This window comes from Ahaetulla prasina, chromosome 14 (assembly GCF_028640845.1).
Source record: "Ahaetulla prasina isolate Xishuangbanna chromosome 14, ASM2864084v1, whole genome shotgun sequence".
NCBI lineage: Eukaryota > Metazoa > Chordata > Lepidosauria > Squamata > Colubridae > Ahaetulla > Ahaetulla prasina.
The window spans coordinates 18,169,268-18,184,499 of NC_080552.1; the positions used below are offsets into that span (position 1 = coordinate 18,169,268).

Sequence of the window (15,232 nt, forward strand, 5' to 3'; positions counted from 1 at the left end):
CTCGAAGCCCCAGTTCCATAGAGAGTAAAGTTTGCGGAAAAGTGCGTGGGTTTTAAGAGCTTGTTCCGATTACGGTCCACACAGTCAGTGCTTTGCAGAATGTGCTGCTAACAGCAACGCAACTAGCCCGGAGGGTCCCTGTTTACAAAGATTAACATGTCAGAATCGGGGACTTGACGTTCTGGCGGTTTTAAAAATGGGCTTTGCTCTCCGTGCCGCTTGTACATGGATATTGTATACGTTCAGGAAATGAACAATGGATTTTTACCTGGCAGGGGAAGGTTGGGAAAAAAACCTGCTATATACCATTATTTTGCTTTTCGGTAACATACAATAGCACTTAAAGGGCCTCTGTGGCTCAGACTGGTAAGACAGTCTGTTATTAACAGCAGCTGCTTGCAATTATTGCAGGTTCAAGTCCCACCAGGCCCAAGGTTGACTCAGCCTTCCATCCTTTATAAGGTAGGTAAAATGAGGACCCAGATTGTTGGGGGCAATAAGTTGACTTTGTATATAATATGCAAATGGATGAAGACTATTGCTTGACATAGTGTAAGCCGCCCAGTCTTCGGAGAAGGGCGGGATATAAATGCAAATAAAAAAAATAAATAATAAGAAGGGGGAAAGAGAGAGGGAAGGGGGGAGGGAGAAAGAGAGAGAGAGGGAGGGAAGAAGGTTGACTCAGCCTTCCATCCTTTATAAGGTAGGTAAAATGAGGACCCAGATTGTTGGGGGCAATAAGTTGACTTTGTATATAATATACAAATGGATGAAGACTATTGCTTGACATAGTGTAAGCCGCCCAGAGTCTTCGGAGAAGGGCGGGATATAAATGCAAATAAAAAAACAACAACTTACACTTATATACCACTTCACAGTGCTTGACAGCCCCTCTCTAAGCGGTTTACAGAATCAGCTTCCTGGATCCTTATTTTACTCACCTCGGAAGGATGGAAAGCTGAGTCAACCTTGAGCCGGTCAAGATCGAACCACTGGCAGTCGGCAGAGTCAGCCTACAATACCGCATTCTAACCTCAGCGCCACCACAGATAATCAGCAGTAGCTCTTACACTTATATACCACTTCACAGGGGTTTACAGCCCTAAGTGGTTTACAGGGTCAGCCTCTTGCCCACAACAATCTGGGTCCTCGTTTTACCGACCTTGGAAGGCTGGAAGGCTGAGCGAACCTTGATACAAGCTGATTATTGTTTTCGAATGATAGAGACTGGCCAGCCTCCCTGTAATATATATATATATGCCAGTTGCCAAGTTTCTGAATTTTGATCACATGACCATGGGAATGTTGCAAGGGTCACTAAATGGACTGTTGTAAGTCGAGGACTACCTGTAGTCATTAAGATATAACATTTCGAAAATTCCACATACTGTGGCATGAATGCATGAAAACCACGTATAAAGGATTTATTAAAATTATACAAAAGGCCCCGGGCGGGGTGTGTGTGTGTGGAACCTTCTAGACTTAGCAGGATTAGCACTGAAATAAAGAGAACGGTTTGATTTTGAAGAAAGTGTTTTGACTAACAAATTAATTCGCATCAAATGAGGAGTTTGAGTGTGGGGAATTCTTTTGTTTCCCCATTGTGATTCAAGCTTTTATCCTTTCTTTTTTTCCTGTGCTGCAAGCCAAGAGATTCAGATGTTGCTCAAGGCTGCCTTGGATGAGCTGGCCCTGCCTTGAGAAACTGCTGAGTAGGTGAGATCTGTCTTCTCCTACGTGCATCCAAGACGTAAGCTCTTAAGCGCCCTGATTTAGAGTCTACTGCCCTTGAAAAAACAAACTCAGTCAAAAAGCGATTTACTGACTTACTGGCAATACCTATAAACACCAGAAACAGATCGAGCCCCTTGATTGATTTAAGTAACAGATTGGCTTGTTCTCTTAACTTTGCTTTAATATTCCTATAAAAATGTGAAATTTTACTCTCAGTAGAAAAAAAATAATCTAAACAATGCTCCTAGGTGCACGCTCTCTCGCTCTCTCTTTTTTCCCCCCTTTCTTTCTTTCTTATTTATTTATTTATTTATTTATTTATTTATTTATTTATTTATTTATTTATTATTACATTTCTATACCGCACCATCTCCCGAAGGACTCAGGGCGGTGTACAGCCAATATTTTTCTCTCCCTCTCCCCCCCACTCTCTCTCTCTCTCCCCCCATTGATTTTATTGTACATTCTTTACAGAATGTTTAGTAATTTTATACTGGGATTTAAAGTGCTCTGCAGTTGAAAAATTTCTTGCCTTCCACACCACTATTAGGGAAATAATATCTGCAAATATGTGGAGGTTAAAAAAACAGATTGAAGAACGTGGAATCCCAGTTATAGGAAGAGAAAGATTTGGGAAGCCTGGGAAAAGGACAGCAGAAATGTGATAGATAGATAGATAGATAGATAGATAGATAGATAGATAGATAGATAGATACATAGATAGATATCTGGTAGATAAATAGATATCCGGTAAATAAATAGATACAGATAGATAGATAGATAGATAGATAGATAGATAGATAGATAGATAGATAAACAGAGACACAGACAGAGGGGGAGAGAGAGATACAGAGAGAGAGACACAGAGAGAGAGACACAGAGAGAGAGAGAGAGAAGATAGATAGATAGATAGATAGATAGATAGATAGATAGATAGATAGATACATAGATAGATATCTGGTAGATAAATAGATATCCGGTAAAGAAATAGATACAGATAGATAGATAGATAGATAGATAGATAGATAGATAGATAGATAGATAGATAGATAGATAGACGGACAGACAGACAGACAGATGATAAATGATGGATATAGAGGAAAAATGATAGAGATAGATGATAGATGGATGGATGGATGCAGTGGTGGGATTCAGCCAGTTCGCACCACTTCGGGAGAACCGGTTGTTAACTTTCTGAGCAGTTTGGTGAACTGGTTGTTGGACGAAATCATTAGGGCAGAGAACCGATTGTTAAATTATTTGAATCCCACCACTGGATGGATGGATGGATGGACAGACAGATGATAAATGATGGAGAGATATAGATGAAAAATGATAGATGATAGATGATAGATGATGGATGGATGATGGATGGATGGACAGATGATAAATGATGTAGATGAAAAATGATAGAGATAGATGATAGATGGATGGATGGATCATGGATGGACAGACATGATAAATGATGGAGAGATATAGATGAAAATGATAGAGATATAGATGATATAGATAAATGATAATTGTTAGAGAGTCATTCCCCAAACAACAACAACCACCTTCCTAAAACAAAGGCTTACTCAACACAACTTCAACACAATGAAACACCTACAAGGCAAAAAGACACCCACTGATTTGATAACAAGCCAAATCACCATCTGCAGGTGCTGAAGTGTTTTTTCCCCCTTCTTCATGCCAGAGGGTGTGTCATTTCACACAAGGCTGCTGCTGCATTCTAAGGAGGTGAGTGGGTGCCTTTGAGCAAGATTATCTATCCCATCATCAGTGCTTGTTGTGGGGCGTGGTGGTGGAAAAACGAACCAGAAGACCAAAATATTCACCCGGGCCATTCCCGTATTCCTAAATTGTTTTGTACAATTTCTTCGAACCGAAAAACTTGACCGGGCTGTTCTCAACCATGTGACGGGGCCAAAGTCATCAACCATGTCCATTGCAACCTTTGAACCATGATTCTCTCTAGCAGTTCTTCCTTATTTCCTCCTCGGTTGACTTGTGGAGATTCTCAAAAAGGAAGAAAAGTGACCTTTGATGAGCTGATTGCGATTAGAAACAGGATGTGGTTAAAATCCTGGAATTCCTGGCTGGTGAATCTCAGGGGAAACCAACTGACAGATAAGCCCTCCGTCTGCAGGGTGTCACAATACACAGACTAATTCCTCCAGGCTGGAGGGGGCGGTGGGGATGGAGGATGGACTCATATCTCTCGGGGGTGGGAGTGGGTTTAGTCCCGTCATGTCGCTTCTCTGTCTAGGCATCTGTCAGGAGAAGGCACGGAAGTGAAGCTGACTTAAAACATTTTGTGTCTCAAGAGGATCCGATGACTGGTACAATACAGGTAGTCCTTAATCTTACAACAGTTGAATAGAGTAGAGTAGAGTAGAGTAGAGTAGAATAGAATAGAACAGAAAATAGAATAGGAATAGAATAGAATAGAATAGAATAGAATAGGAATATTGTAGGGTGGGGTAGGGTACGGTAGGGTAGAGTAGAGTAGAGTAGAACAGAAAATAGAATAGAATAGAATAGGAATAGGGTAGGGTAGGGTAGGGTAGGGTAGGGTAGAGTGGAACAGAAAATAGAATAGAATAGAATAGGAATAGGGTAGGGTAGGGTAGGGTAGGGTAGGGTAGAGTGGAACAGAAAATAGAATAGAATAGAATAGAATAGGAATGGGGTAGGGTAGGGTAGGGTAGAGTGGAACAGAAAATAGAATAGAATAGAATAGAATAGGAATGGGGTAGGGTAGGGTAGGGTAGAGTGGAACAGAAAATAGAATAGAATAGAATAGAATAGGAATGGGGTAGGGTAGGGTAGGGTAGGGTAGGGTAGAGTAGAGTAGAGTGGAGTAGAGTAGAGTAGAACAGAAAATATACTGTGAAGTGGTATTTAAGTCTAAGTGCTATTGCTATATACGGGGAAAGGGTCTCCTGCAGAAATTCCTCAAGGACATTTCTGAGTGAAGGTCTCCTTTTAGCCCCTTGCATGCATTGTTCTATCCTGAGTTGCAACATAGGAAACCCTACTTCATTGGGGAACACCAAGTCTTAATGGAGAAGGATTCTACGATTCTTCTCTGACCAGGAATGAATGCCCAACGTAGAGTAAAATTCATGTCAGACCTTTTGATTGTTCAGTCCATAATGTTCCCTCCACTTCACACCTATCCAACATATAGAACCAAAATAAAATTTGTCCTTTATGCTCAGATGGCCGTTAAAAAAAAGAAAAAAAAAGAAAACTAATCACAATTTCAGGAACGGACTCGGAAACGGAACAAGGGAGAACGCCAAATCCATGGCCCAAATCCTTGGCAGGGCAAAGACGTCAGGGATAAAACTGATTCAGTGGCACAATTAGGATTTGACGACGTGGGATCCTTGTCCATTTTTTGGAGGTGGAAATAACGACGGTTTTTTCCTATTTAAATCACCCGCCTCGCGAACAGCAAAAAAACCAACAACAACAAAACAAGCCACAGGTAAACATATGAGGGGCTTTGCCTTCTATGAAATACACTGCAAATATTTGCATAAGTTTGAAAGGCAAAATCAATTAAGCCGCTTTCATTTTTAAAAAAATATGTATTTGTCCAATAGAGTATTCAGAAGTTACTTTTAACCATCTGAAACAAAGAATAATTTTGTGGAAAATTATCGAGTGACTTCATGCACGTCTGCATTATTATAATCATCCCTAAAGCCTGTGCAATTCTTCTTTCCAATTGTGGGCAAATTATTAATAGATTAATCTGACCCGCGTAACTTTCATTACAATTATTTTTGACCCAAAGAAGAACAATAATGGCATAAAGTGCTTCTTTTTATAGAAAAATAATTCTTTTTTTTTTTTTGGAAAGAGGAGAACTCCTCAGATTTCCACTAACTTGCATTAATTGTATAAAACAAGAGTTTAAAAAACACATTTTGGTCCACAAAGCACGGCAACCTAGATGTCCAAAAGGTTCACATCCTACAAGGAACTTGCATTCTAAATATAAAAGTAAACAATTGTGTAACTTCATAGTAAGGTAAATAATAGCCTTCACTTTCTCACAGTTCTTTGAGGACTTGTTACCAGGAAGTTTTTATCTTACTTCATAAGGTAAGAAAAATACCTCAGGTTTTTTTTTCTTCAAATATTGATTTAGAAAAAGCATTAATGTAAATATATTTTAAGGAACTCGTCATTCTTGCTAGATTTATACAGCCACAAAAGCAGCAACACATCATACATCTATCTATTCATTTTCTGTCTCTCCCTCCCTCCCTCCCTCCCCCCCTCTCCATATATATAATCTCTCTCTCTTTCTCTCTCAAATCTCTGCCTACAACCCTCTCTCTTTGCCTCTATACAGTAGTGGCCAAAATTGTAGAAACTTTTTGGGAAAAGTGTATTTTTGAGGTTTGATGGCTAATAACACCACTTTTTGGGGGGGGGGGAGTTTCAGGATCATCCTATTCCACTGCTGGTATGGCCTGGGAATAGCCCAGCCCTTCACCCAATTGAAAAATCTATGGAGCTGACTAAAGGAACTGCTTAGTCAGAAGCGACCCAGCAATAAAACCCAGTTAATAGAAGCAATCCTTCAATCTTGGTTTCACATGAGAACAGCTGCAGCACTAAAAGGCTTGGTTCACTCCACGGGAACACGTTGTAAGGCCGTAATTCATGCTAAAGGTTACCCAACTAAGGATTAACTGACATAGGGAATCATTTTTGTATATCTCATTTTTTCTACGTGTTTCACTTTTCTTCTCTATACTGTACCTGCTATTCTAATAGCAAATCCTTCATAAAAGTTACTGCATTACATTGTTGATTAAATTATCTTTCCACTGATATAGAATTTTATGGTACTACTCCCAAAAAAAAGTGGTAGTATTAGCTAGTTTTAGAAAATACATTTTTCTCACATGGTTTCCACAATTTTGGCCACTACTGTATATCATTCTCTCTCTCTCTCTCTCTCTCCTGTATTTGTGTGTGTGTGAATACACTATTTCAGGCTGTCTTTCTCTGTACATATAATCTCTATCTTTCTCTGCCTCTGTTTCTCTATATCTATATCTGTGGTATATCTATATCTCTATCTCTGTATCTATATCTTTCTCTCTCTCCCCCCAAACTTATATTCTTCATTAAAAAGTTTAAATCTTTGAACTGGTTCAACGAGAAATATAAGCCACCAGAGGGAACGAAAACGCTTTTATTTTACGAGGGAACAAAAACTCTTTTATGCTACCTATATTTAGCTACCCAATTCAGCATGCAGAAAGGCACATCAAAGATTAACCCCGCAGATTTAAGGCAGAGATCTTAAGATTACTTGGGAAAAAACCTAGACGCAACCTGAACTTAACCATGGTTAACCTTCCGTTGTTAGAAAAATGACAATGTAGAAACCAACCTTCCTGATTTAAGGACGACTTGCTTTGAGTTTCGAAAGTTGTTTGAAGGGTTCATTTGCAAACGACTAAAAATATGACATGCTTCATTCAAAGATCTCTGACCTTTTGTATTTTTTACAGCCAAGGACTTTCTCCGAAATTAACTTGGAGAGAATCCAAAGGCCGTCTTTTCAATGAACGTTAAAAAAAAAAAATGTCCTATTGGAACTTTTAAGGGGCTATTTTAAGTCTCTGTTACAAAACCATCGCAGTGACAGTCTTCCAATAATTTGTACCGTTTCAGTACAGCAGGGGACAAAAGACAATGTGACTTATTACCTGGCATTATTCACCAGGTTGGCTTCTGGGTGGTTGATTTATTTTCTTCAATAAACCTTTTGCTCAGGAACAGGGAGCTGTCTGTGATGTTGGCCGAAGGAAACAGATTTGCTTGAAACGGTCCCACAGGAAGGAATGGGTTCTCTCTCCGCTCCAGAGGATGGGGGGGGGGGGCAGCGGCACAATAATTACGTTTAATAGAAAAATAAATCAGAACAGAGACTCTCTTCGGGTGGCAACGACAAAGGGCTGGGACGTCCCAAAGGTGCTTTTTCCATAAGGCAATTGGGTTTTCTTGGGGTTGGTTTTTTTATTGTCCTTTGAAAACGTTTCGAATTTGGAACTTTGATGTTATTCTATATGTTGACGGTGGTTAAGATGACTTTATGGACAAAATTGGAAGGAGGTTTTGATTCCCACGATGGACGAATGGCTGCCAAAATTGATGGAGTTAGCAGAGAGGGCTAAATTGACTGCTTTGATTAAAGGGGGTGGGGGTGGGAAGACACAATTACTTTTTTTTTTTTAAATTTGCATTTATATCCCGCCCTTCTCCGAAGACTCAGGGCGGCTTACACTGTGTCAAGCAATAGTCTTCATCCATTTGTATATTATATACAAAGTCAACTTATTGCCCCCAACAATCTGGGTCCTCATTTTACCTACCTTTTGTTTCTACTTGGACTTTGTGCTTGAGGCGGGAAATGAAACTTTGATTTGGGGTTTTACTGATTCGATAGGTTTAAAATTGGCTATGTTATATTACTATGTAAAAGAAAAATATTGAGGTTTGATGCTATTATCTTATTCTTACTGCAAAGGGAATTAGAAGTCAACGACTTTTCTTTCTTTTTTCCCTTTGCCCTACTACATTTTCCCCTTCCCCACTATTTTCTTCTTCTTTTTTTGTATTATGTATTATAAATTAATGGGGACACGGTGGCTCAGGGGCTAGGACGTTGACCTTGTCGGTCGAAAGGTCAGCAGCTCAGCGGTTCGAATCCCTAGTGCTGCCATGTAACGGGGTGAGCTCCCGTTGCTTGTCCCAGCTTCTGCCAACCTAGCAGTTCAAAAGCACGTAAAAAATGCAAGCAGAAAAAATAGGGACCACCTTTGGTGGGAAGGTAACAGCGTTCCATGCGCCTTTGGTGTTGAGTCATGCCGGTCACATGACCACGGAGCTGTCTTCGGACAGCGCTGGCTCTTTGGCTTTGAAACGGAGATGAGCACCGCCCCCTAGAGTTGGCAACGACTAGCACGTATGTGCGAGGGGAACCTTTACCTTTACTTATTATAAATTAATAATAAAAAAGGAAAATGTTTCACTTCTCATCCAATCTTCTTCTTCTTCTCCTTCTTCTCCTCCTCCTCCTCCTCCCCCTCCTCCCAAAGTCCAATTGCTTTATGGAAAAACACCTTTGGGACAACCATGACCTGGATGTCTAAGAATCTCCCTAGACAATGAGGCTAAGAGATAAAATTCTCTGTTTCAGCTTCTTATCCTGCCTATTTATCAAAGGAAGTAAGCATTTTGTCCAGGCTATATAAAGACAAACTATCTGATGTAGCCCTGCGAGGCACTCCCATTCAGAAATTTCCATAGATATGGTCTGCCTTCACTTACAAAAACCAGATCTGTATGGAAATGACTTCCTTTGTAGGTATACAATGGAAGGCAATCTGCATATCAAAAAAGGAATATATCAGCCTCCTGAAGGCATGTGTTGTATTCTCTATTTTGGGATTAAGTGAGGAGGGAGGGGGGAATGATGCCAGAGGATTCCATGCAACCCAACAAGACAGACACAGACTTCAGAGGATAATTAGATCTGCAGAAAACATCAATGCCTACCAGCCTGCCTTCCATGGAGGACCTGTATACTGCAGGAGTCAAAAAGAGGGCTGTGAAAATATTTACAGACCCCTCTCATCCTGGACATAAACTGTTTCAACTCCTACCCTCAAAACTATGCTATAGAGCACTGCACACCAGAACAACTAGACACAAGAACAGTTTTTTCCCTAATGCCATCACTCTGCTAAACAAATAATTCCCACAACACCATCAAACTAGTTACTAAATCTGCACTACTATTAATCTTCTCATCGTTCCCATCACCCATCTCTTTCCACTTATGATTGTATGACTGTAACTTTGTTGCCATACTATTTATATTTATATTGATTGTTTACTGATTGCTTATTTGTACCCTATGACTATCATTAAGTGTTGTACCTTATGAATCTTGATTAACGTATCTTCTTTTATGTACACTGAGAGCATATGCACCAAGACAAATTCCTTGTGTGTTCAATCACACTTGGCCAATAAAAAATTCTATTATTCTATTCTATTCTATTCTATTCTATTCTATTCTATTCTATTCTATTCTATTCTATTCTATTCTATTCTATTTGTGATAGGTTGGATAAAATTCTGTTAGAAGATGTATTTTCTCCTATGAAGGAGAATAAAAGAGGAGAGCCAGTTTGAGTTAATATTCTTAGGTACCAGGTCAGAAACTGGAAGACTGTGAGATCTAATTCTACCTTGGGCATGGAGCTGTCCGGTCTCTTTTTTTGAAAACCTCCAGTGATGAAGCACCTACAACTTCTGGTGGCAAGCTGTTCCACTGGTTAATTATCCTCACCATCAGGAAGTTCCTCCTTAATTCCAGGTTGCTTCTCTCCTGGATTTAGTTTCCATCCATTGTTTCTTAGTCTTGCCTTCAGGTGCTTTGGAGACCACGTTGACCCCCGCTTTTCTTTGGGGCAGCCCCTCAAATGCTGGAAGATGCTATCATGTCAACCCCTAGTGATTCTCTTTCTTAGACCAGACGTTGCCAGTTTAGTCAAGCTTTAAAATGCCAAGAATAGTTCCGTGTCAAGAAGCCTGCTGTGTATATGATTTATTTGGTAGACTTACCCAACTCTTTAGACACAGGTGACGCAACGGCAATATCGCCTATTTTTGCAATACCATCATAGTAAGCTCTTCCAGCAAGGACCATACCTAATTAAAGAAAATTAACCAGAAAATGGTTAGTCTTACATATAGGAAAAAAGAACCCAAACACTAAGTACATACTAGATGGACATTACCTTATAGATGACCCCATTCCCGTTAAAGACCTTGGGGTTTTCATGTCAAATGATCTAAGTGCCAAAGCCCACTGCAACTACATAGCAAAAAGCTCTAAGTTTAAACCTAATCTTGCGTAGCTTCTTTTCCAAAAACACCACACTACTAACCAGAGCATATAAAACATTTGCTAGACCAATTCTAGAATACAGCTCGCCTGTTTGGAACCCTCACCATATCTCTAACATCAATACAATTGAACGTGTCCAGAAATATTTCACAAGAAGAGTTCTCCATTCCTCTGAAAACAACAAAACACCTTACCCCACCAGACTTGAAATCCTAGGCTTAGAAAACTTGGAACTCCGTCGCCTTCGACAAGACCTAAATTTAACTCACAGAATCATCTATTGTAATGTCCTTCCTGTCAAAGACTACTTCAGCTTCAATTGCAATAATACTAGAGCAACCAATAGATTTAAACTTAATGTCAACCGCTTTAATCTAGATTGCAGAAAATATGACTTCTGTAACAGAATCATCAGTGCTTGGAATACTTTACCTGACTCTGTGGTCTCTTCCCATAATCCTAAAAGCTTTATCCTAAAACTTTCTACTATTGACCTCACCCCATTCCTAAGAGGACCATAAGGGGCGTGCATAAGCGCACAAACGTGCCTACCGTTCCTGCCCTATTGTTTTTCTTTTCTTCTTCCTATATACATATATGCTTATACCTCCTTATATTTACTCATATATGTGTTTATATATTATATAATCTTTTTGTATGATACCTACATATATTGTTGTGACAAAATAAATAAATAAATAAAATAAATAAAAAAAGGGGTTGGGTGGGAGAAAAAGCTTATTGTCAACTCCGAATCGAACCTGGCTGAAGCCATCTTGTGCTGCTTCACAGGTGGGAACTTGTAGATGTGTGGACCGTAATTCCCAGAATTCCCTAGCCAGCCTGACATACAACATTAAGGACTACCTGCAGATTTTTTTTTTAGCCAGAATTAAATGGTTGGTTAGTCAGTCCTTGAAATGTGGGGGCGGGGGGAGCCCCATTTAAATCATTCGAAACCAAGGCTTCAAGCCAGTTAAGAATGGAAGGAGCTTAATCCTGTTTACAATTCTAGCACTCCCTTTGCCCTCGTTCGCAAATGGAGAACAAATGAATTGGACGTTATCGTGTTTGCTAAGCCAACTGGTAATTTTTTTAAACATTTACGAGAAACGGCTCCCACAGAGCGGGAAGTCTATAATTTTCCTATTCAGCCAGAGTGGAGATTTTAATCTTTCTGGAGGAAGGTTCTAGTTCTGCTTCACATCAAAGCCGAACCGGTTCAACGTTTTAATGAAGCCAAAGGGCAGCTGGCCTTGGTCCCTCTCCTCTGTTCATTATTGCCATGGTATTAATTTATTAGAATCGTATCTTGCCTTGTTAGTTCAGGATCTCGGCTGCTTCCTCTTATTTGGTCTGCCATCAATAACCATGGGAGATAGATAAGCTGGAGGGAGGGAGGGGTCTATAGGTAGTCCCTGACCGATTTACAGCTATTCCTTTAGTGACCATTCAAACCTGACTTACAACCGATCCTCAGATTAACAATTGTCCTAGCATCCCCACAGTCGCATGATCAAAAATTTGGGTGTAGAGATTGGATTTCATCAGTGGTGGTTTTCAAATCCTGGCGCTACCAGTTTGCTATTGGTAGCGCGCGGGCACGGGTGCTTCCTTGCTTTCCGAGCATGCGCCACTTCTGTGCATGCACAGAGCGTTTTTCGTGCTGTCTGGGCGGGTGGGCGGAGCCTCCTGCCGCTGCCACGACTGGTTCGCCCGAACCGGGATAAACCGATAGAAACCCACCCCTCCGTTTCATACCAAATCCCAAAGTTACTCTAGCTGCGAGACAATTGCAAATGGACCTCCACTTATAACCATTCATTTAAGGACAGTTCAAAGTAAATACGGCCTTTGGAAAAAAATGATATATGACCTGACAACCAGCAGATCACTTGTGCGGTCTTGGGATTGCAATTGGGGGGGGGGCCTTGGCAACTGGCTTACATTTATAAAACTGCTGGCTGTGTCCTGCAGTTATCCGATTGTCATTTCTATGGCAAGAATAATCCTGCTGCAATAATTACCGGAAAAATTCTATTATCCTACTCTTAAATTGTCCCAGCCAGATGCTGACAAAAAAAAGTCAGTTGGGGAAGTTAGATTTGCTTAATGGTCACGTGATTCACTTAGCGACTGTAGTGATTAAAAACTGGTGTTAAAATGGCCATAAAATTGGGCCCAGTCATATGACGATTCGCTTGATGATCATGCCAATTGCGGTCATAAATTGAGGACTCCAGTCGAGACCATTCAGGCTACAGTGGGCGTCTTACCAAATAGCCGAAGGCACACAAATCATTTATTTGCATAGGGTACATAAATACCCTGCATTATATTTAAATGATGCAATTGGCAGGGCTTTCTTTAAACAAAGCACAGTGCTAAATTAATGGATGGAAATGGAGATTTTCTAAGGGTTCTTTTATCCGTCTCCATCATGGTTTAATTTGCTACTTTCCAAAAAAGCTGCTTTGAGTGGAAAAATATGTCTCGCAGGCGGACTGGATGAAAGCCACTTTTATTATATCCGACAAGTTGCCTTTAAAGTCCTGAATTGCGCCACGGGGAAGAGAAAAAAAATCATCTAAAATTATGTGAGTCCCGAACAAGACCATCGTCTCTAAGAATAGACCATTTTTTGATATGATGCCAAAGTGGGCTAACTTCAGCGATCGACCAGCAAATGGGATCTCCCCCATCTGCCCCCCTTTCTCCTGTCTCCTGCAGCCCCCCTTGTGGAGCAAATGAATTTCAAGTGAGACCCCCACCGACACAATAAAAAGAGAAATTGGAATCTAACTGTTGGATCTAACGCTTGCTTTCATTGGCAGGGGAGAAATAAGCTTCAAAACAAGTCAAAACAGCAAAAGTTTAGTGATCTAGTTAAGCGTTTAAGATGCTGGCTGAGAAACCAGGAGACTGTGAGTTCTAGTCCTGCCTTAGACATGAATGAAGGCTGGGTGACTTTGGGAAATCACCAGGAGACAGTGACTTCTAGTTTTGGCTTAGGCATGAAAGCCAGCTGGGTGACTTTGTGCCAATCACCAGGAAATGGTGAGTTCTAGTACCCCTTTAGATATAAAAGCTAACTGGGTGACTTTGTGCCAATCACCAGGAGATTGTGAATTCTAGTACCACTTTAGATATGAACGTTGACTGGGTGATTTTGGGCCAATCACCAGGAGACTGTGAGTTCTAGTCCCACCTTAGGCATGAAAGCTGGCTGGGTGACTTTGGCCCAATCACTAGGTGATGGTGAGTTCTAGTACCACTTTAGATATGAAACCCGACTAGATGAGTTTAGACCAGTCCCCAGGAGACTGTGAGTTCTAGTTTTAACCTTAGGTATGAAAGCCAGCTGGGTGACTTCAGACCATTGATTCTCTCAGCCAGGAGTGGGCTGCTGGGGGTTCGCAGGGGTTTGGGAGAACCTCTCGCTAAGATTCTGTGCAGTTCGGAGAACCCACAAATCCCACTCCTGGCTGGCTTCACCCACCCCTCCCCTCCTCGGAGTCCCCACTCAGCCCATTTGCATGCAGGTAAGTGCAGGGCACACGCGGAGGCTTGGGGAGGGCGAAAAACGGGCCTACTGGATGTTCAGGAAGGCCGGAAACGGGGCCGTTTCCAGCCTCCGGAGGGCCTCCGGAGCCTGGGGAGGCTGTTTTCTCCCTCTCAGAGGCTAGAGGAAAGCCTCCAGAGCCCGGGGAGAGCAAAAATGCCCCCCCACCGTGGTGCAGGAGCCTGACTAGGCCACACCCGCCCAACAACCAGGTAGAGAACCCCTTGCTAAAATTTTTACTCCTGCTCTCAGCCCAACCCACCTCGCAGGCTTGTTGTGGGGAAAAATAGGAAGGAGTATTATATATGTTCGCTGCCTTCAATTACTTATAAAATAACAAAGATGAGATTTTTAAAAATAACCTCAATAAAAGCCTAAGTGAAATTCTCTCCCACAGCGGCGGGCCCCGATTTGCATGGGAAGGGTGGCTTTTGCACTTTCTCAGACATCTCCTAAACGTGGGTGGCTACTGTTTTGATTTTCGGGGAAGCGGGCAGCTCTGGTTTGCTTGTCTTTATTTTAAAGCCACCGCAGAACGACTTTGGATCCCTGACAGTAAATAAATAAGATCCCCATAAGATCAGCAATGACTCATCTCGAGGTCAGCCTGTTGTCCCTTTGCAACAGGGCTCATCCAGCTGTGCAGCCCATAAAATACGTTAAGCTGCTGATGCATCAAGATTTTCCTATAATACAGGAGAAGGGAAAAAAAGGGCTTTTGCCAATATTTCATAGCTGGTCACCTGGATGTTTTTCTCGGGTGACCACTTGATTTTCTCTTTCTTTCTTTCTTTCTTTCTTTCTTTCTTTCTTTCTTTCTTTCTTTCTTTCTTTCTTTCCTTCCTTCCTTCCTTCCTTCCTTCCTTCCTTCCTTCCTTCCTTCCTTCCTTCCTTCCTTCCTTCCTTTTTCTTTCTTTCTTTTTCTTTCTTTCTTTTTTTTCAAGCCTCATAAAACTCAAAGGGACGCGGTGGCTCAGGGG

At 41.2% G+C, this 15,232-nt stretch overlaps 1 protein-coding gene across 2 annotated transcripts in view; it reads right to left on the reverse strand.

The window, feature by feature from the left end:
• Nucleotides 1-15,232, reverse strand: part of BAIAP2L1 (BAR/IMD domain containing adaptor protein 2 like 1) — a 56,777-nt gene that overhangs the window by 22,173 nt on the left and 19,372 nt on the right. For both annotated transcript variants that reach the window (XM_058157798.1, XM_058157797.1), the window contains exon 3: nt 10,405-10,491. In XM_058157798.1, coding sequence (XP_058013781.1) covers nt 10,405-10,491 — 87 coding nt within the window. The remainder of the gene's footprint in view (nt 1-10,404; nt 10,492-15,232) is intronic.